General features: G+C 41.4%; 3 protein-coding genes across 5 annotated transcripts in view; 1 reads left to right on the plus strand and 2 right to left on the minus strand.

Moving 5' to 3' along the window:
• The window catches only part of ube2o (ubiquitin-conjugating enzyme E2O), a 33,907-nt gene extending 25,007 nt beyond the window's left edge, over positions 1-8,900 (minus strand). Inside the window, 2 exon segments of the mRNA XM_035660652.1 lie at positions 8,374-8,530; positions 8,532-8,900. Coding sequence (XP_035516545.1) covers positions 8,374-8,530; positions 8,532-8,827 — 453 coding nt within the window. The 5' untranslated portion in view covers positions 8,828-8,900.
• Positions 8,901-10,938: 2,038 nt separating this feature from the next.
• On the plus strand, positions 10,939-12,930 carry aanat1 (arylalkylamine N-acetyltransferase 1). The gene is made up of 3 exons (XM_035660665.1): positions 10,939-11,086; positions 11,543-11,697; positions 12,519-12,930. The coding sequence occupies exons 1-3, from the start codon at positions 10,939-10,941 to the stop codon at positions 12,822-12,824; spliced, it is 609 nt and encodes a 202-aa protein (XP_035516558.1). The 3' UTR covers positions 12,825-12,930.
• Positions 12,931-14,016: 1,086 nt separating this feature from the next.
• LOC118327336 (inactive rhomboid protein 2-like) overlaps positions 14,017-21,334 on the minus strand; it is a 28,425-nt gene continuing 21,107 nt past the window's right edge. For all 3 annotated transcript variants that reach the window (XM_035660656.1, XM_035660654.1, XM_035660655.1), the window contains one exon: positions 14,017-16,827. In XM_035660656.1, the coding sequence (XP_035516549.1) occupies positions 16,396-16,827 (432 nt within the window). In that variant the 3' untranslated portion in view covers positions 14,017-16,395. The remainder of the gene's footprint in view (positions 16,828-21,334) is intronic.

Genomic DNA, 21,334 nt, shown 5'->3' on the forward strand with positions numbered 1-21,334 from the left:
TGCAGCGGCCATGGGTTCAACTCCGACCTGTGGTCCTTTTTCTGCACCTCATCCCCTCTCCCCCCTTTTCTGACCCTCTACAGCTGTCACTATTGATTAAAGGCACTAAAAGCCCCAAATAAATAGAGGAGGAGACAATGAAAAGTGTAAAGCATCAATGTGATCAATATGCACAGAGCAGCTTTCTATTATTTTAAACTATGAGCACAAATGCACCAGGAGCTAGTAGTATTTTGGTAGTTATGATTAACTACAAGCCATCATTCTAGACTTTATTAAATTACCCAAAATAATGTATCTGCACAATTGTGTGACATTGGTAAAGGAGTTCACAGTATCAGTTTTCACTAGATGTGCTCAAGTACTCGTTTGGACGTCAATTCAGCATACCGAGTACTCACTTTCAGTCACACATCACGCATCTCATGTTACAGGCAGAATGGCAGCCGGCGATAAAAGTAAAGTTTGGAAGTATACCAAAAAAAAGTAGACAAAATGAATGTGCATCAACCTCCCATCACCTCATTTGCGAACGTTAGCAGTGTCAAAAGGCGCTGTTGTGATGCTACAAGGGCAGAGAAGATTATTTCATGTATGTTGATGTGCAGTGAATTTACAGCTAAACTGTAAAGTTAAAGTAACAGTTTAGTTATAATGTACGGTCTAAGATGGCTGCAGGTGGAAAAAGTAAACTGGTCACAGCTTTTTACGAGCCAAATTACTGAGAAAGTGGTTAATCTCTACAATCTGTGCAGCCCAGAAAGGAAGGATAACCCTGACCCCACCCAAATTTCACTTGAGTGTTTATTTCAGACCCTATCCTTCTGCTTTTGTTTCACACATTTGATCTTTTTTGCGAGTACTACCTACTACTCAGAGTAAATTGCTTAAAATGCCCATCCCTAATTTTCTATTTTCAGTGCTTAATCCAGCAAAGAAAGTAATACTGGACTTTTTACCTCCTAACAAAATTAAATACAGTACCTTAAAAAAAAATCAAGATACTTTATCACATTGATGCAAAATTCATTTGAAAACATAGTATTAAAATAAAGTGGTTGTGCTTATTTGTCTAATCATATAATACATGATTAGATAGATGTCAAAGGGATAGTAACCATGGTATGAAAAGGTATTAATTATCTTTTGACAACTAATATTTTCTAATTGTAAATATTTTGTCATATGTCTGTAATTAGGAGATGAAACAAAAACAGACGAAAAGTAGAAAATACCAGAAAGGCAATACACAACAGTTTCTTGAGGATCTGTTTGGTGTTTTTTCTGGATATTATTTCTGTTTAATTGCTAGCCGACTTTCTCACACAAGTCGATCTAGACAACCAGTCATGAAATACAACAGATAACACGATTTAAAGTCACTAACAAACACAATTGAGCCAGAAACCAGTGAATTTGAATGCATGTTGTACACCAGACGTAGCCACGCAGATGCTTGTGTTTGACCAGTAACCTTGAAATTATTGCCACAGATGCAAGAACTACAGCCCAGAAACTAAAACTAGACCTGGGTGTCTCGGTCAAAATGTAGGTTAATGTCTCTCACTCACTAATAGTTGCCTCAGCGTGTGAAAAAGTTCCTGCAGTCGAAAAGCTCTATTACAGTATACAGTGAGTTACTTCAGTGTGCTATGTGAGGAGGACTGCATGCAGACAATTTCTGAGCTTCAGATGTGATAAAAACAACAGCAATGCGGCACCAGAGCAGCTTTTTCTTGTTTTTAAAAGAGGAAGAATACAAAACCTCAATGGCTGATGACAAAACCTGAGGCCCAGTGCCTCTCATGGAGCTAGGGGAAGTGTTGTGTTGTGTGTGTTCCTGTGCCTGCCTGGCATCTGCTCAAAACCACAACTAAGGCTCTGCACTGCAAAGTGCTGTTGGGTGGGCCTTGGCAACAACCTCATGTCCCAGATTACACCAACGTCTGCCAGCCTACCTCGAGCACCTGCAGACAGCTCCTGAGCAAACAGCGCTGAAGGATGCATATCCACAATCATACCCTCATCAAATTTACAGCAGGATTTATGGATTGAAATATCTATGGGTGTTTTTGACTTTCAGTCTCTAGGTCAGCTTTAAAAGCCAATTTGTCATAGAATAATACAATTCTACGGATTTTCCCCCACCGTTAGCATTTTAGAAAAACCTCTTACTCTATTATCAGTGTGTAATGTTGAAGGTTAACACAGGCTGTAAAAAAAGATCTAAATGGTTATTTGAAAAAAGAAGAAAGTGAACAGACTGAAGAGTGTGCAAACTGAATCCAACAGTATAAATGGCTTAGGTGCTAAGTTAATTAGCGTGTGTAGACTAAACAAATAGAAATAGCTAATGTGATCACAGTCTGCTCAATAGAGCACTGCTGCAGCCACTGCGCACTAGGACACTTCAAACCACACACTAACTGAGTTTGCTCATTTATAAGCTGCTAATTGTGAAAATATATGAGTGGGATACAGAGCTGCAGTTTACAGGCTAATCATGCACATTTCTGACTGAAAGACGCTTTAATGGGCATTTTTTATTCCTAGAAAATACTGTTCTCATCCAATGGGAAGTGAGTCACACATGAGAGAGTGACACAGACCCACCAAAAAAAAAAAAGATCTGATATCTTTCCAAGTGCATGGTAATCTTGTAGCTGAAATACCTTTATCGGGTAAGGCCTGGATAATAAACAACAACAACAATGTGTGTGATCATGAGCAGGAGATGGATTAAGTGACTTAAATCAGCAGTCACCCAGTTTGGGACAAAGATGTTTCTATTCTGTAGGTCAGTGGGGGTGAGACCAGACTTCTGCAGTTGGATGGATAAGGGCGGGGGGGGCAGGTTGACAGATGGGAGTCACCCTGTGGTCAGAGCATCCAGCACCAGCAGCGCTCTCACTCTTCCCACCCCTCGTGTTTTATTGGATTTTTACAGTCTCCCATTTATTACACTACTTTTTTCCAACAGCTTTACAAACAATGTGCCGTGTAAAAAGACAATTTCACGGTTTACAAGGGCAATAAAGTTATTTTGAACTGTTTTAGTTTGCACAAAGATTTGCCTCAAGAGAAAATGAAACCAGGTGTCAAAGAGATTGATGTCTGATGGATGACATCATGACTTTCCATGCTAAGGTTACAGGACAGACAGTGCATATAACCCTTCTGCTACTACAGCTGTTCAGAGACACAGCACAGCCATTTAACATCTCCTCAGTTCTTTGTATACAAAGTGTGTACTGTATATACATACTGTACACAAACGACTCCTTTCCGTTCCAATGAGCTGCACATTCCCTAAATGACTGACTGTCAGTACTGTGGTTGCTGTTACAATCAGACCTGCTGAGCAAGTGATGTCTCTGAAACAAAAAGAAAGGCTGAGCACAATAAAAGGCAAAGGATAAAAGCAATAAAACCCCAGGAGTCTCCATGTCCACGTCTTACAGCATTAGACTCAATAGTTGTTGTTTTTTCTACTCATGCAACCATCTACATTCAACTGTCCACAACTTTCTGTGTGACCTGAATGATTACAGTGACCTGACGGTGGTAGCATTCAGGAAAGTGCACAGGGGGCAAAATTAACACCTGGAAAAAGCAGGTAATTCTGAGTTTGACACAACAATAGATGGGGGTCACCAGCCAGGTAATATGGAATTACAGTATAGGATCTGGATCTTACATCACTGTGCTTTTTATGTGTACTGGCTGAGAATAATGTGAGCCTCACTGTCCACCGTGTCCCTTCCTGACGCCATCAAATCAAAGCAAAGCAACTCATTTGGCTCTCTCTACACAATGTCTCTTTATGTTTTCGCTGTGAGAAACATATGTGTTACATGTGATGAGAGATGTGGTAAAACAGGCCCCGGTGTGAAGCTCCTAAAAAGACATGAAGACAAAGAGAAAGACGAGGAGAAAAGTCCCAGAGGTCAGTGTTTTTAAGTGGCGGCGTCCTGGCTAAACGAGAGATCTATTTTTAGTGAAATAATGCATGATGCAGTTTTATAGTAAGTAAAAAATATTATTGGCTACATTTTCTCAGTTTACCTACGTTGGGCAGAGGAGCTAAAAAGTTAATCTTGGGTCCTGAAAGTGCAGCTTTAGGAGTGCACTATAATGCAGAAGAGGCTGAGAGTTTAAAATGGCTCAGAGAGCAGAAGGTGGGACCTTACCATTACCATAACAGCCATCTGGTACCAGAGTGTCAGCCGGTCTCATTGCCTCCTTTCCAGTCGAGATTTTGTGTTTCATTTCATGTTACTTTCTCCTAGTTTTGAGATCCGGGTGACGTTTTTATAAATTGGTATTCAATACTTGACTTACCCCACATCTTTTCCATCCACTTTACATTTCTTTGCCCCACTTCCTCACTTTCTCTCTGCACCACAGCGTACCTCCGCCCCTCCACCCCTCCACCCTGACACCCCTCCACCCCGACACCCGCCTTCTCTGACCTCAAGACTTGCAGCAGCATCATCATCCTGCCATGCAGTAAGTAACCTTACTTATACTTTTGAGAGTCTCAGCAGTGCAGTGTTGAGTGTTTGAGTTACCTGATGATTGATAAATTCAGGGACATCTCCGACTCGCCCTGCGCTGCTATTCCCTCGGTACGTCCCACTGCTGGCTACCTGCTGCAGTGCACTTATGTCCTTGGATAAAACATTTCAAGGTTGTGCTGCAGCAACAGGGCTGCATGTGTTATACTGACAGTGGCAGGTGGTGAGTCAAGGTGTACTGTCAAAGTCACAGCTCTGGTTTTCGATGCTCTCGGAAAGTAAAAGAGCATGTTTTTCTTCAAATCACAACATTTTTATAATCTATTTTTTTCATATATAATGTCAGGTGAGTAACATTTATAAGAAAATCTCCCCCCCTCACTGAAAATCAACCTTAAGCATCAAAATCACCAGTTGCAAAAAATAATTGGGTGCCATGGTAACCAAATCCCTGCGATGAACAGAGGTACAGAAAATCCTTCACGACGTAAGCTGCATGTTAAATATCTCAGTACCTACACAGAAGCATATAGCACAGACCCATCAGGCCGCATTGTAAAGGAGCAGTTTAAATGTAACTTTAGCCTTTAAAGCGCCTGCACTCATCTGATAAACAGTAATCTGCACCTACTGCAAGTAGTTTTAAAGTCTGTGAGGAAAATAATTATCTTGATATGCAATAAATGTACTGAATTACTAACAAAGCACAGGGAAGAGCAGATTATTATTGTACCTTCATATTAAAACAGAATGATGCATTGAGCATCTTATCTTTTGTGCATTTGCAGCAGAAACAATGAATACACCCTCCGATATCTTACAATAACACAATATACTGTAAGTAACACTGTAGAGACTGAACAGTGCTGAGGAAAAGAAAAGGAAATCACTATAATTGTGATATGAAATTCAGATTTTAGTGCTGTTTCACCTCTGTTCCTGACTGACTCGTGACCAAACCAGCAGTGACACTGAAACTTAAGTAGTCCTCGCTACTAAATGTACCAGCAGCGTCATTTCAACCTCATGTCACTGTATGTTCATGAAGGCTGAAAGTTTTATGTGTTGAACTCACTCATAAAAGACACATAAAATCCTCTATTAAAGTACATTTAATTTTAGATTATGATAGTGATATAGTATTATGTGAGCTACTAAATCTTCTGGAAAATCAATCGCGAGACTGAGAAACTGAGAAACTGAGAAACTATATATAAAATGACCAATGTGAGTGTGTTTTGTCCGATCCAACATATCCAACACCTGACACTGGTGCAAATACATGCACAGAAAATGTTGCCATAAAAGGAGTCATTGATTTTTAACAATGCCTACAATGGCCTAATACACCCAGAGATAAAGAATTGCTGCCTCAATATAAACAGGACGGTAAAAGCTGTGATACAAACCTATATGGTCTCACAGTATACGATATATATTGTGAGAAACACTGTAATTCAACAGTGCTGCAATAAATCCTCCCTTCTTTAAATAAACTTAGGAAAACTGTCATAGTATAAAGAACACGCCACCGCACACTAATGTAAGTTTAAGTAAAGAAAGTTTACAAGCTGTACTGATGTTCTTGTTTCTAGAGTCTGTAAGATGCAGATAAACTTCCTCGTCAGTCGCAGTTGGTCACACGTCTTCTGAATTAGCTCGCCTAAAAATAATGCCAGTGGTGTGTGGTCTCAGTTTTACATGGCCACAAATCTTCATTACTCGCTTTATTCTTACACAAGTTCTACAAACACTGCAACAATCCAGGTCATCCTTTTTTTTTAAAGAAGGAAGACACAAAGAAAATGAAATGTGATGAGGTGGAATCCATTTTCATGCACTATAATGAAGCAATGGAGAAACTAAGAATACAATAATAATTCATAATGTGCACCTAATGGCTGCCGCCGTGCTCCAAACTCCTCTCAAAATCCCAGTTTTGCTGTGAAAATGCTGCTTTTATTAATCCCAGGAGAAACCCCGATGAGTGTGTCAGATTTGATCAGTTTTGCCTCCACTGATTGCTCCGCAGAGAAAACGTGTCGACTGAGGTGACGCCTGCACAATAAATACGAGACAAAACTTTGTGGAAATATCATCTTGAAGAAATAATCCTGAATTATTGATTCGAATCTCCACCGCGCTCTCAGCACATGAGCCTGCTGAGACGGGGCACGTGGGGCAGATAAGCAAACAGGAAATCACAGACACACACCTACAGAAAACATAAACAAGAACACTACAGAATGTGCGCACGAGATCCTCTGGGGACACGGAGTAGTAATGACACAGCATTAACGGTCCGTGTGGTGTGTAAACGTCGGTGTCATTGTTTCACGGAGCCTTTGTTGGGACAGAGGTTGAATGACACTCAGACCAGAACTTTACTCATTTAGCCCAAAGGACAAAACAAGGCAGCAGTGGGCCCCGATACAGGCTCCTTCTGGTCCCATCCGGTGTCTCTAAAACAAGCCTGAATGAGCTTTTTCCAGACCAGTGCTCCATTAAACCCTGTGACCCTTTTCCACAAATCCCAGGAGAAATCTAGAGAAGCCCTGGAGGATAAACACGACAGCAGATTTCCCATCCTGTTACCAATTACAACTGAATTCATTATTGGGTTGTAGAGTCCAAACATATATAGCAGAGTGTGTGAACAATAGATATATACACCTGAGTGTGTCTCTAAATGGAACAGGGCAGCTCAACCTTTTACCAGATATTACCCTGAAATCCTGACACTGCCTTTTATACAGTCTGAATTATTGAGGCCTTTCATGTTCAATGAATTAAATCAAAGCTGCCAAACTTACAAAAACAATGGGTTTGAAGCAGGTTAACGGAGTTACTGCGTCTCTGTTATCCTGCTGAGTAAAACCCTGAAAGGATCTTTTAATATCATGTGTAAAGAGCAGATTTAAGAGGCTTCTGGGTTTCACTCAGTTACCTTGATTTTCTTGGGAAAGGCTTTCACTGTGACTGTGTGAGCAAATGATCCAATCATAATGTGCTACCACCATCACCTGCAGTTCATCAGTGTCAGGTGAATTATTTATTTGCAGGTCTGCACCCACATGTCACCAATTGACTCTGGGCTGTTTAATATCTGTACATTTCTGCTCAAAAGTCGTCATAAATTAACTGCACGGGCCACAACACAAATCAGAACAAATAAGAGCTGAAACTATTATCAATGTGCCAGTAAATCACCAGAGAATTACAAACAAATCCACTGGCTGAAATGTAAAACTGCACACAGAGCTCCTCACAAGGTATCAGTGATGAGCTCTCTCCTCCTGTCTGTTAGCCGCACTGCTCTTAAACAGGATGCAGGTGTGTTTGAGATATGAAACGGAGGCATTATGTAAACACTAATAATGGTTGTTCCATCGTGTCAAATGTTTGACAGCGTTTGGTCTGAGGCCAAGTCACACCCAGCCGAGAGCCGCACTGAGTCAGGGATGAGCTAACCGATGGGTGTACGGCTCCTAGCGGGGACCTGCACCTGACAGACCCCCTGGTACTCACAGATAGAGCCCGAGAGCTGCTTCCTGCGTGGGGCCACTCACCGGGGTGTATGTGGTGATGAGCGGCTCCACGGACGCAGTCAGGGATCAGCTCAGCAACATGAGGCTGCGAGCTAAACCGCTAGCTAGCGTGTGTGCTTGAACGCTAGCCAGTTAGCGAGCCGTGTTACCGTCGGAGGCATTAAGGGGGATCTTACCCCGACTGGGGGGCAATAAATAAACACATAAACACCACAGGCAGGTGAAAACAATGCAGCTGTCACGGCGGGCTGAGTGTGTAAAGCCGTGTCGGTGTAAACAGTCCCCACATTAGCCGGTATGTGCGGTACCTTTGTCTCTCTGATGTCCTGCTTCCCTCCTTCAGGGTACCACTGGACGCGGACGAACCCCCGGACGAGAGGCCGACTCGGGGTGTCCACAGCGCTCTCAGTGTCCGAGCCACCCGGGACTCTTCCTCCTCCTCCACCTCCTCCACCTCCTCCTCCCTCCTCCCCCACCGCCGCCGCCTCTCCCTCCGCCATCGTCGAGGTCCGAGTCTGAGTTAAAGTCCTCCTCGCCGTGGATCATCCGTACGAGGCCAAACCGGACTGAGCCGCGATACCGCCCGGAGACCAGGTCGTGGGAGAAGAGCAGCCGCTGGGAGCCGTCCGCCGTGGGAGACAGAGCCATGGATGGAGGCTCGGAGCCCGGGCTGGCTGCGGGAGAGAGGCCCGGGGTCGGGGATGCTGCCGCTATCGCTGCGTCCGTCGCGGCCGCCGCCTCCGGTGCTACGGGCTCCGCCATCGCTGCTGTTGTCAGGGAGTGATGCTAGAGCGCGAGGATGACGGTGGAATGAAAAAAACGGTAACCTGGAAGCAGCGAGGTGCACGTGTTTACGTCGTAACGGAGAGCAGCGTAACTAGCGCAGTGTGAGAGCGTCATCACGCAGTGCGCTGTGTCGCCACTGAGCGGCAGTGTGAGCCACGTCCTGTTGTACACACTGAGTGTATCTTTAAACTGTGTGGAGTTACACACCTAAATGTTACACTAACGCTTTGTGTTTTACTCTAATTTAAACAAATATGAAATATATACATATATTAGGACTAACCACAAACAAAAAGTGTATATACATATATAAAGAGTTTATATTTATATTTTCTTTTACTTTTATATTACACAGTATGTCATAATATATAATATTTTATATTTCTTATTACTCATATACATTTTATTTGCACAGCAGTGCACCATGAGTTTGAAAGATGTGTTTGTTTGTATTGTTAAATAAAAAGAAGGATGGTGTGTTTGTGAATGGGTGGTTTTAAAGGGAAACTCCACCAACTGATCCATGACCACTGCCAGTTGGCACTACTAGTGAACACGGCTTTCTTAACCAGACATTTAATTCTTGTAAAAAATAAGTGACTGTTTGCTTCTAATGACAAAGTATATCTCGATATCAGTCGATATCAATGTGGCGATATAAATAAAAAACAATGTCTCTTTCTTTAAGATGAAGGTCAAAGTTCTCTAACATTTCCAAAATACATTAGTTCAGTTGTTCACAGCACCACTTCAGTTACACTTTCTGATGTTTAAAGGAGAAGAAAAGGTTGATATTAAAAGCTATAAGCAGTTTGACAAGTAAAGTCAGAGTAAGTGAAACTGGGCCTCCTTGTTTAATTCAATAACTTACGTTAAACCTCTATGACATCTCCTCACATTGGATTTTAAAATATTATTTGTCATTTGTTTGTTTGTTTTTTGATTTTTGGAAATAAAAGAACCTTACATTTGGGTTTGTGGTTTTTGTCTGTTTATTGTAAACAAAGACCTATAACAGACCCCAACACGAGCTCTTACAATTCTTTCAGGAAATCTTCTCATATTTAAAAATAACCCATAAAAGAGTGTAAGTGTATAAAGCCTTCGCACAATTTAAGCTGAATGTTTATCTGGGGATGAAGATTATTTCCAACCTTGTGACCCTTACAAAGAGTTCACCTGCTCTTGGTGCCAGTTTGTGTTAGCTGGACCACTCAGGTGCCTCCTTAATACAAACTGCTAATTAAAAACATAAATTAAAGCACTGAGTCCTGACTTTAAAATATGGGTTACATCTTGTGGGGAAGTTTTGTAAGGTTTAGCTGGAGAGGACAACAACTGTCCATAAAACCAAATGTCTAATAGAAATTGTTGACATAGCATTGTTTAACACTGAAGAGGTGACAAACACACTCCCACACATCCTGTAATCCTATTACAGATCTGGAAAAATAAAGAGTCGAAAGACCGTGAACTCGACTTAAAGGGACAACCGACGACCAGTGGAAAGTCTCTCTCAGATAAATCACATGAAGAGCGGTGAGTCCTCCAGATGGCCCAATTAGGAGTGAGACATTAACTGACATTAATAATTAATCACAGTCCTTCCTGCTGTTCTAAATGTAGCTATCATCCACTCAGGCGAGTCACTTTATTGAATGTTACATCAGAAATGACTCCTGTCAATAGGTCGGTAGCAAGTGAGAACTCCAACACATGATCAGTAAAATCCAAATGCGGATCTGATGGTGGCATGACGAGGGTAACACACGGATATCCCTCCTGACCCCGACTAAATATGTTTATTGTTCATTTCACTCATGGGGGATGGAGGCTCATCCAGCTCGCCTCAGGATTATAACCAACCTCCCTTGCGCACCAGGGGTATAAATACTGACGCTGCGCCACTCTCCGCTCAGTCCTTACGCGCAGTCCAGTTACGCACGGATCAGCCTTTTAGACGAAGAGATAGGCTGTTAAAGGAGACAGCAGCTGGAAGCCAGAGAGTACCATCTCGGCACAGCTCTCTTTGCTTTACTTTAAAAATCGTTTGGGGTAAATAAAATTAAATAAATAACAACAGGACCATGTCGGTTTTGAGCGCAGTGCCGTTCATGAAGCCGCTCCACATGCGCTCCCCGGTGTCGCAGGGCCGCCGCCACACGCTGCCGGCCAGCGAGTTCCGCTCCCTCAGCCCGGAGGACGCCATCAGTGTGTTCGAGATCGAGAGAGAAGGTGAGCTGACTCTTTTACTGACTATATCACTTATTATTACTTATCTTAATAACTTCAGGACAGTAACTGTTCCCGGCACATTTACGCACACAGGAACATTCATTCAGCCTCCTGCAACCGCAGCCCCAGTTTATGTTTTCATCCACACGTAGACAAAAAACAGTTAACCTCCACTCACTGATAATTTGTAATAACCTTTATTAGCACAAATTACAGTAAAAAAGTTATTTTTTTTCCATCGACCATAGCTTCACATCTACTTACTATGATGAGTAGGTCACTATAAAATAAGGTTACTATGGAGATTTAACTGTGTCCTGAATGCATGTGAGATGAGTTCAGGTGCCTTTAACCTTCATTACATTGGTGAATGTGATCCAGTACGTCCTAGTCAGTCCATAAGGGAGAATTAGTCCCACTACTCTGTCATAATGTTTGATCTCCTCCTCCACACAGCCTTCATCTCTGTATCCGGTGAGTGTCCTCTCCACCTGGACGAGGTGCGTCACTTCCTCACACTTTGTCCTGAGCTGTCTCTTGGCTGGTTTGAGGAGGGACGTCTGGTGGCTTTCATCATCGGCTCATTGTGGGACCAGGAGAGGCTTAGCACGGTAAGACAGAGCGGAGGACACCTGGACAGTGATTTATCTCAGGCTGACTGGCAATGGAAATAAAAGACGAGGTTCAAAACAGATTATCAGAAGAGATTTTGACAGATTTAAGGGCATAATGAGCTTCAGTGGGTGAGGATACATGTTACACAGATCCATCTAAATCTATAGTTGATTGTGAGCAAGCTTCAGCATCAAGGCCTCTAATGCAAATACCACTTGAAGAGTCCTGATGAGATACATGCCTCTGGGTTTGCTTGAGTTTGTGATGAAAACCCTCCTGTTCTACTACCTCTAATATTTAAATGCACTCTTGTAACCATTCTTGTGCTGCACCAAAACTAAAATAGTTTACAAGATTCAAAAGTTTTATTTCTCAAATCCTCTCTGAATGCACAGTGGGAGGTATACTCTTGCCAAAAGGTTTGCAAATGTGTTTTTCAGTAGAAGAAAAATCATCTAAATGTCACAGTTGTTAAAAAACTGTACAATAAAAACGTGTACTTACTCAAGTTCAATTATGCAAATATGCAGGGCAGTTTAAAGGATTCAGAAGACAATGTGTTAAACAAGGCCACTGATATACAGAGATCAGAGGCTACAATATGTCAAATTAAACTTTTTTTGATTTTGAAACAAAGTTTTTGATGAATCGCCAAAGATTTGCATATTAGCTCTCTTATAAATCACAATTTCACAATAGAAAGTAGGCTTGAAACACAATTGATTTGCCTTAGGTTAAATGAAAATACCATCTGTGTCCAGTCTTTCCAATCATTCACCTGTTCTTACACCTCTCTCTTCCTCCCTCTGTTTTCCAGGATGCCCTGACTCTCCACAAGCCTCACGGGCCCACTGTCCACATCCACGTCCTGGCTGTCCACCGGACCTTCCGCCAGCAGGGCAAAGGCTCCATCCTGATGTGGCGCTACCTGCAGTACCTCCGCTGCCTGCCCTACGTCCGCCGTGCTGTGCTCATGTGTGAAGACTTCCTGGTTCCCTTCTACCAGAAGTCCGGTTTCAAGGTGCAGGGCCCTAGTGACATCACGGTGGGGCCCCTCACCTTCATCGAGATGGTCTACCCGGTCAGGGGCCACGCCTTCATGCGCCGTAACAGTGGCTGTTGAGGACAGAGGGACTTAGTGTGGATTCTAACTCAGTGGTGGTGGGACACCCTCCCCTTTGGAAACAAAATGAGGGGACGTGTGAGCAGCTTTGTTGTGCACGAGCAAGGAGCGCAGCCTTTGTGGTCATCACTGTGAGTGAGACTTGTTCAGCAGGCGGTAAGGTGTGTGTTCAGTCTGCAGGGAGCAGAAAACGCAGAGCTGCCACCCAGCTGCCAGAAACAGCTGTTTTTAAAAGTGGTCGGAAACTACAAATATGTTGATCTGTAGTTTAGTGTGAAAGCACGAAAACCAAATCATTAGAGCAAAGTCCTGAAAAAATGTAAGGACTTGTTTTAATTTTCTTTTTTGTATAAAACGATTTTATTTTGATACATTTATTATCATATTCAATAGAACTCAGCTGCCTTGTTTCTTTCTTTGCCCTTTTTTTATATGTATATTTGCTATTTAACCAATCAAACATGGTTCCTGGCTCTCTATGAAGCCAGAAAGGACTATTTTTAGTAAATAAAACCAGTATCTGCCCATTATTAATGCATTCTGTCCTGTAGTTTTGTATAAACAGTATGCCTTTCATAGCAGCATTAGATTACTGTTTATGTCACACTTTCAACTATGATAATGGTACACCTATAAAGGTAAAATGCCAAAGTAAACAGTTCAACCACTATGGAATAAAACTATAAAGGGAGGGATGTCAGCAATCAAATCACATAAGTCAACATGTTAACATGCTTTATGTTAAGATTTGAGTGATCCTGTCTCCATCAGTGACTGTTACAAACGCATGCTGCAGCATTGTAAACCTGTTCTGAAAGTCTGTGAGGTGTGTACAGTATGTGATGTATGTTAAAGAGAAAGAATATAGCCTTTCTTAGAATATAACTGATCGTATTATTTCTGCACGTACAATCACCAGTACAATAAGTATATTTAGATATCCTAAATATGTGCTTTCAGTCTCTCCTTGATAGTCTCCTCTCACCTTCTCCCTTGTAGACAATCACCACCTCTGCCTCCCAAAGTCTTGAATCAAGACAAATGTTTGTTTGTTTGTTTTTATTTACAATGCTTTGTTCTTGAAATAATAAAAGGTTATATTTTCATTTCTTCTCTAAGGTCTTTTTTATTTACAACGAATTAGCAATTGCCATTTTAATAGTATAACAATAAAACAATTGCACCACAAGGTACCTTTAGTAGCTGTTCTGGAGCTTTCGAACACGTCTAATGATTTAAACAGTTCTCTCAGTGAGGAATTCAGGATTTCTGGATTTTGATCATTAACATTAAATAAGATTAATTTAAATATACACATATATCATTTGCATGTATCTCTGCTTTAATGTAAAAGTTGTTTTTTAGGGTCAACATCTGACTGCTGTGGTGCCAACAGTAAAGAAAATGGTACTGATTGCAGACACTGCAGGGGACTAATGTGAAATGAGACTTCTTACTGACACACATAAGCTCAGTGGCATTTATTTTGACAATAGCTTTAACACACATAGATTTTCACATATAAAACTGAAGAAAAACAGAACAGTACCTTAACCATGCCCTTAACCCATTTGAAACTTTCCCTTTTTATTCCAATAAATAGAAAAGGGTGAAATGATTTGGTCCCAATACAAACAAAGCAGCATAACTGCTGCCTACAGTCATGATTGAAGATGTGTGTTGTTGTGTTTCAGATCAAACACTCACATGCTCACATGTCAAAAGGCACAGTCTACACAGAGATGGATGTCACTGTTCAGACTTTACTTACACTTGCTGAAGCAGAGCCCTGTCTAAAAACAGATTTGAGAATCCAAATACGGTGGTGTTAAAACTGATTAAAATATCAGAACCTGGATGTTTTTAACAACTCCTGTTCTCAACAACACCAGATGATCAGTGAGTCTGCCACACCAACAAACTCAGATAATCTTATAACTCACTTAGTAACTCACGTAATCCTCCACATTACGGTGGCTTTCCTAACAGCTGGGGTCAACACATGCCAGAATCACCAACAAGCACGAGACAGGAACCCGTGAGAGAAATTAATAACTTCAGGTGTTATGACTTCTCAAATCATATTGTTACAGCTAACACATTGTGAACAGCAACAATCTACGGTTGGTCATGGACTACAATCCAAGCAGTTGTCTGACAAGACAAAATAATACGTGTGAAAACAAATCCAGTCCAGGTTAAGTCTGAATGTGTCTGTTTGAAGAAATTCCTATGTCTGCAGCAACAGTACAGTTTGAAGCAGTTTAAAATTCATATTTCTTGCACTGTTTTTCGTCAAGGAGAGTTATTCACAAGTGTAAATGGTAAAACAAAGCCTTGAATGGTATATTAACATATTAAGGCTAAGGTGAAACATAAATTACATCTCTTCACAACGTGATCCTCTGACTGCTTTCACAGAGTCAAAAAATACAGTACAAAACTTGCTCTGATCTAACAAAAATGCCTATTTAGGTACATCTACAAAATGATTTAGGCACCACTGTGTTATCGGACAAATATGAGCAAATACGAGACATTATAAGTAGAGCTTGACTGAGAACTTGTGTTTGTGGCAGTGACATACAGAAAACTATGTGATTGTGAAAATTAACATGCATATATAAGCAGCATGTCAGGCTTCTTTGGTAGATTAAGGTCAGAAATCTGTTCATCACATCTGTTCATTCAATAAGCTGATCACAAGCAGAATGCTAAAGTAAAATGAGGCATCTCTGTAAAATGGCATAGTCTGTTTAAGGCAACTAGTGGTTTTAGATAGAAATCTTGCCTTAACTGACCACTGATATTTGACTTATTCCAGCTGCACAGTTAATACTTGGAACACATTACCTTTAGCATAACATTTCACTGTCCCAAAGAATATTGACATGCCAAGTGCATACATACAAAAAAGCAAAGATTTTAAAAAAAAAAAAATAAGAAAAGAAAAGAAGCATTTCACGAGACAATGAGAAGCAGCAGAACTGAATGACAGCTTTTGTAGTGTTAAACCCAGTGTTACTGAAAACGAGAATTAGTAGTAGGCATCTGATGTGTCTCAACATAACTGATGATTTACTATGGCATCATTTTTCCTTTTCACTCAGTTATTTGTCCTCCATAGAGTTAAAGGGAAAAGTGACAGTAGGCCAGAGATGCCTGTGTCTTCTTTTGTCATTTGGCTTCTTTAGATTGAACTGAAGGAACCAGGCAGTCTCTCGCTCTGTAGATCTTTTCCTTTAGGTCCACCCAGCTGTACGTAGTTTTGACGTCCTGAGTATCTTTTCCTGTCGTCTGATTCTGAGGATCTGCTAGGGCATTAGCATATTAACCTGCTAGGTAGTGCCAGACTTGACTGAGGATTAAAAAGGTTGAGTAAAGTTTTACGGAAGTAAGCAAGTCAGCAGGCTGAGGAGAAGTGACCGATCCACGTCCTTTGATCAGGTGCTCTGATGTGTGAATAATTAAAAAAGTGATTGCCACATTCTGACCTGGTCATTGGCTAGAAGATAGTGGATCAGTAACACAGATGATGTGGTCATCTTAGACGTCATTAGTAGCCTAGAGACTAGTGCACCACATCATTAATGTTGTGGTCTATGTCGTACTTTTCACAGAACTTGCTTGTGAAGGGCAGGCAGGTGAGATGCTCCAGCCAGTGCCAGTTAATCGGGTAAATGTAAAACCAAACGATGAGGGAAGAGAACAGCCCAATGTAGGCCAACAGCGAGACAGCAATGAGGATACGTTTCCGGTACTTGTCAAAAGTCCCGAAGGTGACGTAGGGCAGGAAGGCAAAGGAGAGCAGCAGGCCGCTGAGGAAACCAAAGATGTGGGCGATGTTGTCAATCCACGGCAGGAGGCCACACAGGAAGAGGAAGAGGACGATGCCCAACAGTTTGAGAAAGGCCTTCCATGGCTTCTCCAGCATCTGCCAACCTTGAAACAGCTCAACAAACAGGCAAGCAAGGAGTCCAAACTGAGACCCTGCTGGACCCACCTGGAGGGAGAGGACAAGAGAGAAAGTTACAGACCATCCAATTTAGTTTTTCTCAGAATTGATTCACCAATATGTATGAAAACCGGTAGGCACATGTATCATATCCAGATGTAGACAAAAGCATCTTAAAGCCATTACCCCAATCCCAACAGGAAGTTGTCGATTTTGAATCTAATGGTAATATTTGGCAATTTCCACAAATATTCCTCCTAGACAATTCATCGGATCAACTTGATATTGGGTCATAACTATCAAGACATTCGAGTTTGGTAGATCACTGACGTTTGTCCAAGGTGTGGTTTTGAAATTCAACGTTTTGCCATGAAACAGGAAGTAGTTGAGTGTACATTGTCCAATCTGCCTCAAACTTCACGTGTTTGATAAGAGTCCTGGTCTGAACACATCTACATGACAATATTCAGTCATAGTCATAGCGCCACCTACGGGAAACAGGAAGTCAGTTTTGTGAGACAATCATCCTTTGATGTATATTACATTTTCATTGTGTAGTGTGGTCTACACTTGATATGTTGGTAGATAACATTCACCGATCAGCCAAAACATTATGACTACTGACAGGTGACTGAATAATGCTGATTATCTGGTTATTATAGTAACTTGTTCCTCAAAGTTGACGTGTTAGAAGCGGGAAAATGGGCAGCGTGAGGATCTGAGCGACTTTGACAAACACAAACTGTGATGGTTAGACGACTGGGTCAGAGCATCTCCAAACTTGCAGCTCTTGTGGGGTGTTCCCGGTCTGCAGGGGTCAGTACCTATCAAAAGTGGACCACGGAAGGAAAAGAACCAGAGACAAAGTCATAGCCGCCCAGCCTGTGTGGTCTAATCCAACAGATGAACTACTGTAGCTCAAACTGCTGAAAAGTTCATGCTGGTTCTGATAGATAGGTGTCAGAACTCACAGTTCATCACAGTTTCGTTGGTATGCGAGTGTATAACATTATGACCACCAGGGTGCCCAGCTGGTTATAATGTAATGGCTGATTGGTATGTATAGGATTGGCTGTATCGAAAAAATAAGGCCTCCATCCATGTACATGGATACCAACAGTACTAATAATACTAATATAATAATAGTAATACTAACAGTATTCTGTATTCTTAACTGGGGGGGCATCATACACAATAAAATATATTAAATATAAATTTCTCTCATACTAACTGTCTCACACTTACATAGCAGCGCTACATTCACCCATTCACACACGTTCATACACTGATGGCAGAGGCAGCCATGCAAGGTGCCAGCCTCTCATCAGAAACTAACTAATCCCATTCACACACTTGCACATGACGCATCAGGAGCAATTTGGGGTTCAGTATGTAGCCCAAGGACACTTTGCAATGCAAATGGAGGAGCCAGACATCGAACTGCCAATCTTTTGATTACTGGATGACCTGCTCTACCTCCTGAGCCTCAGCATCCCTCTCTGGTCACAATTTAACAAATTATTCTTGAAAGTAAATCAGATTACACTGATTACATTTTTGGGGAGTCTCAATAGCTCTGTGGTGATTATGAAGCCTCAAGAAGATGTTGTTCATGCTTCCTGTACAAATACAGGTTTAGCTGCACACAGTCTCTTAGTTTTAGATCCAGTTCTGTGGAAGGACTACAGTACGAGCCCTGGGTCAGGCAGTAAAGGTGAGCAGATTAGAGTGACGTCAGGGCTGAGTTTGGATGCTTGGCCCGGTCAAAGCCAGATGGCTAATCTGTGAAGACATTAAACTGCCACAAACAGAAAAAGAGCATGGCATAGCACTCCACCCACACGCCCCAGACACGCAGGTTGACACGCGCCATAGTCACTCACCATTGGATGAGATGAAAGGTATTGGAACAGATGTTAAACATGTCTACTTACCTAGCTCATTATAGTGATTTATTGCAGCACATTAATCACTGGGAAAGGAAACAGGTCTCTCTCAAATAAATTTTTTTTATTTGATTCCTAGCAGTGTGTGTGTATGTATTAAAAGGAAGCCGTCTATCTTTTTTCATTTGACTAAAAAAAATCAGTTGAGGGAAACCAAAGTGACGTAAAACCAGGTATACTTCAGCTAACACCAGTTTAGCTTCTTGACACCTCACATGTTCCCAGCCAGTGTTTTCCCAGACAGACTGACTGTCGTCCTCATCCTAATTCCTCCTGGCAAGTGACACGTTTAATCTCCACTTACACTTACTTTTTACAAAAACGTATTCCAATCCCTATTTAAAAAACATAACACTATTTTTTCTGAACGTCTGTGTCTAGTAAAGACATTTTATTCATTTGTTTAAATATTAAATTTTTTATTAAGAGTAAATCAAACTGATATCAACTTTTACTTGTCTCTCTGCGGAGAATTAGTAGAAACTGAAGTTGCTGTGCTTTCACAATTTAGATCTGCTTTACCTGTGAGAATTATTCTTTGTTGTTTGAGTAATTAATGCTCAAGCCACAGGTTCTCCTTAACTCAACAGTTAAGGATAATCTACTTAAACTGCCTCCTTAAGTGGCTTGACCGCCCGGTGTTGTACGTTGCATGTGCTTCCTCTGGTTATTCCTGGTGTGTGAAGACCTGTGAGCCAGTCAGTGCTAAGGAGAGCTGGACAGTGGGATTTCTGGCTCTCATGACAAGGTGCGTCACACTGAGAGCCACCTCATGTCACAACCCGCAAATATTAGATGAGAGCATCGGGGTCAGCTTCTGAACAAGATAAAAGGTGTCTCAATGACATCAGGACATAAAAGCAAATAAGCAAAAAAAACAAAACAAAAAAAAACATATGTAACATCAGTCACTGTCTATTATATGGAAGAGGAACTTACAGTACACAGGTATGCCAGGATGAACCTTTGTTCATAAAGGTGTATAGACCAGAAGCATCACCAGACACGTCTAGCCTGCGCAACAATTGTCTTTGTTTAAAAGAAAAAAATGTAATCCCATTCACTAAGCACAGTAGCAGTGGCCTTTGTCGACCCACACAATGGCATTAGGCTAATCTCTTAAAGGGGAAAGTCAGCTTTACAGACACACTGAAGAGACGTGCCAGTAAAAAGTAGGTAATCCAGACTGTGTTCTTTTCACATGCTGAGTAATTTGCACAGCTTGTTTTTTGCAAACATTACACTGTCAGTTAGAACAGACTATACTTCTACGTAGAGAGTAGACTACAGAATACTGTGCTTCAACAAAGGACAGAGACGTTGTTGCAGTTTCTAAATTGTTGTGCTCTCAGAAATGACAACTAATGAATATCAATGTTTTCAATATCAGTGGATCTCCTGGTTACTACTTCTATTTTCTCCCCGTATGTATGGCATAAAAATGTGTCTATTGTGAGTCACTTAGGAATTAGTTTCAGACAGACAGAAAAGAGAACAGCCTTTACTGGTCAGAGTGTAATAAGCATGTACAGACCTTACACTAAGATAGTGTTTAGCTGCAGTTGACTCAGCAACCTATCTCTCTCGTACACACACAGACACAGACAGACACACAGACACACACCTGCTTACTTTGGTGTGCCGAGAGGATTGCTTTCCATCAGCACATCCGACAGGACATAACGGAGTGGATTAACTCTTGTAACAATGTCCAAATAAAATATATGAAGCTTCATCCTACAGGTGTGAAGACAGGTGTATGTCGTCATAAAGTACTGTATGTGTGTGTTGTCTCGAACAATACAGAGCGAACAATGAATTTAACCAAAGTAGCTTTTCTCAGGTCTTCATCTTTTGGTCTTACATTAAGGTAGTCCCCCTTTGTCTAAGTGCCCAGTCTTTTGTTCAGGCTTTCATACTTACCTTTAGCTACTTCCTTTCTGTTGATGCTCTGTCTGTGTTGATGTTTGAAATTCTACCAGTAGCATTCATCTATTTATTCGAAAAAAGTTGCTACCAACAGAAGCAAAACCAATGTCTGCCTAAAAGAGTGGAGGGAGTTCTGTGTGATTTCCTTTGGGAGATGATAAGGGACTAAAACCAACAATACATGGAGAACAGTGCAGCAGCAGTGCTAGTAATGTAGTCTTACAGTGTGTTTTTGACTCAGTTTCTCCAGGCACTTGCACAGTTTACACCATGAGGTGTTTTCTGTGCCCTCTCTATGCCCTTCTGGAGGGGTGCACTCAGGTCTGCTCTAGTAATCCCCAGTATGAGAAAGTGCCCTCCAGTAAGTGAGCTAAGCTAAGCTGATCTAAGCCAGAAAAGAAACAACAGGCAAGCAAACAAACTATGGTCAGAGTGGAAAAATATCTGTCAGCATTTTTTAACATCATCAAAAACTGTTGCAACATGAGCGTTTAAGACTGTTGGTTTATGTGGAACAATAAGACCTGATTTAGCTATGAAGTATAAATAAAGTACAACAGTCTGACAAAGCTTTGGGTCTTTAATTCATTCAAGAAAAATTAAAGGAATTTGGAGACTAGGAGCACAGGTCTCAAATCTGTCTCAAAGCTGTGTTAATATGTGCGTGTGTCGAATGTGTT

Source organism: Morone saxatilis, unplaced genomic scaffold (genome assembly GCF_004916995.1).
Source record: "Morone saxatilis isolate NCDOM2014 unplaced genomic scaffold, NCSU_SB_2.0 Contig17, whole genome shotgun sequence".
In the NCBI taxonomy this organism is placed as follows: domain Eukaryota; kingdom Metazoa; phylum Chordata; class Actinopteri; family Moronidae; genus Morone; species Morone saxatilis.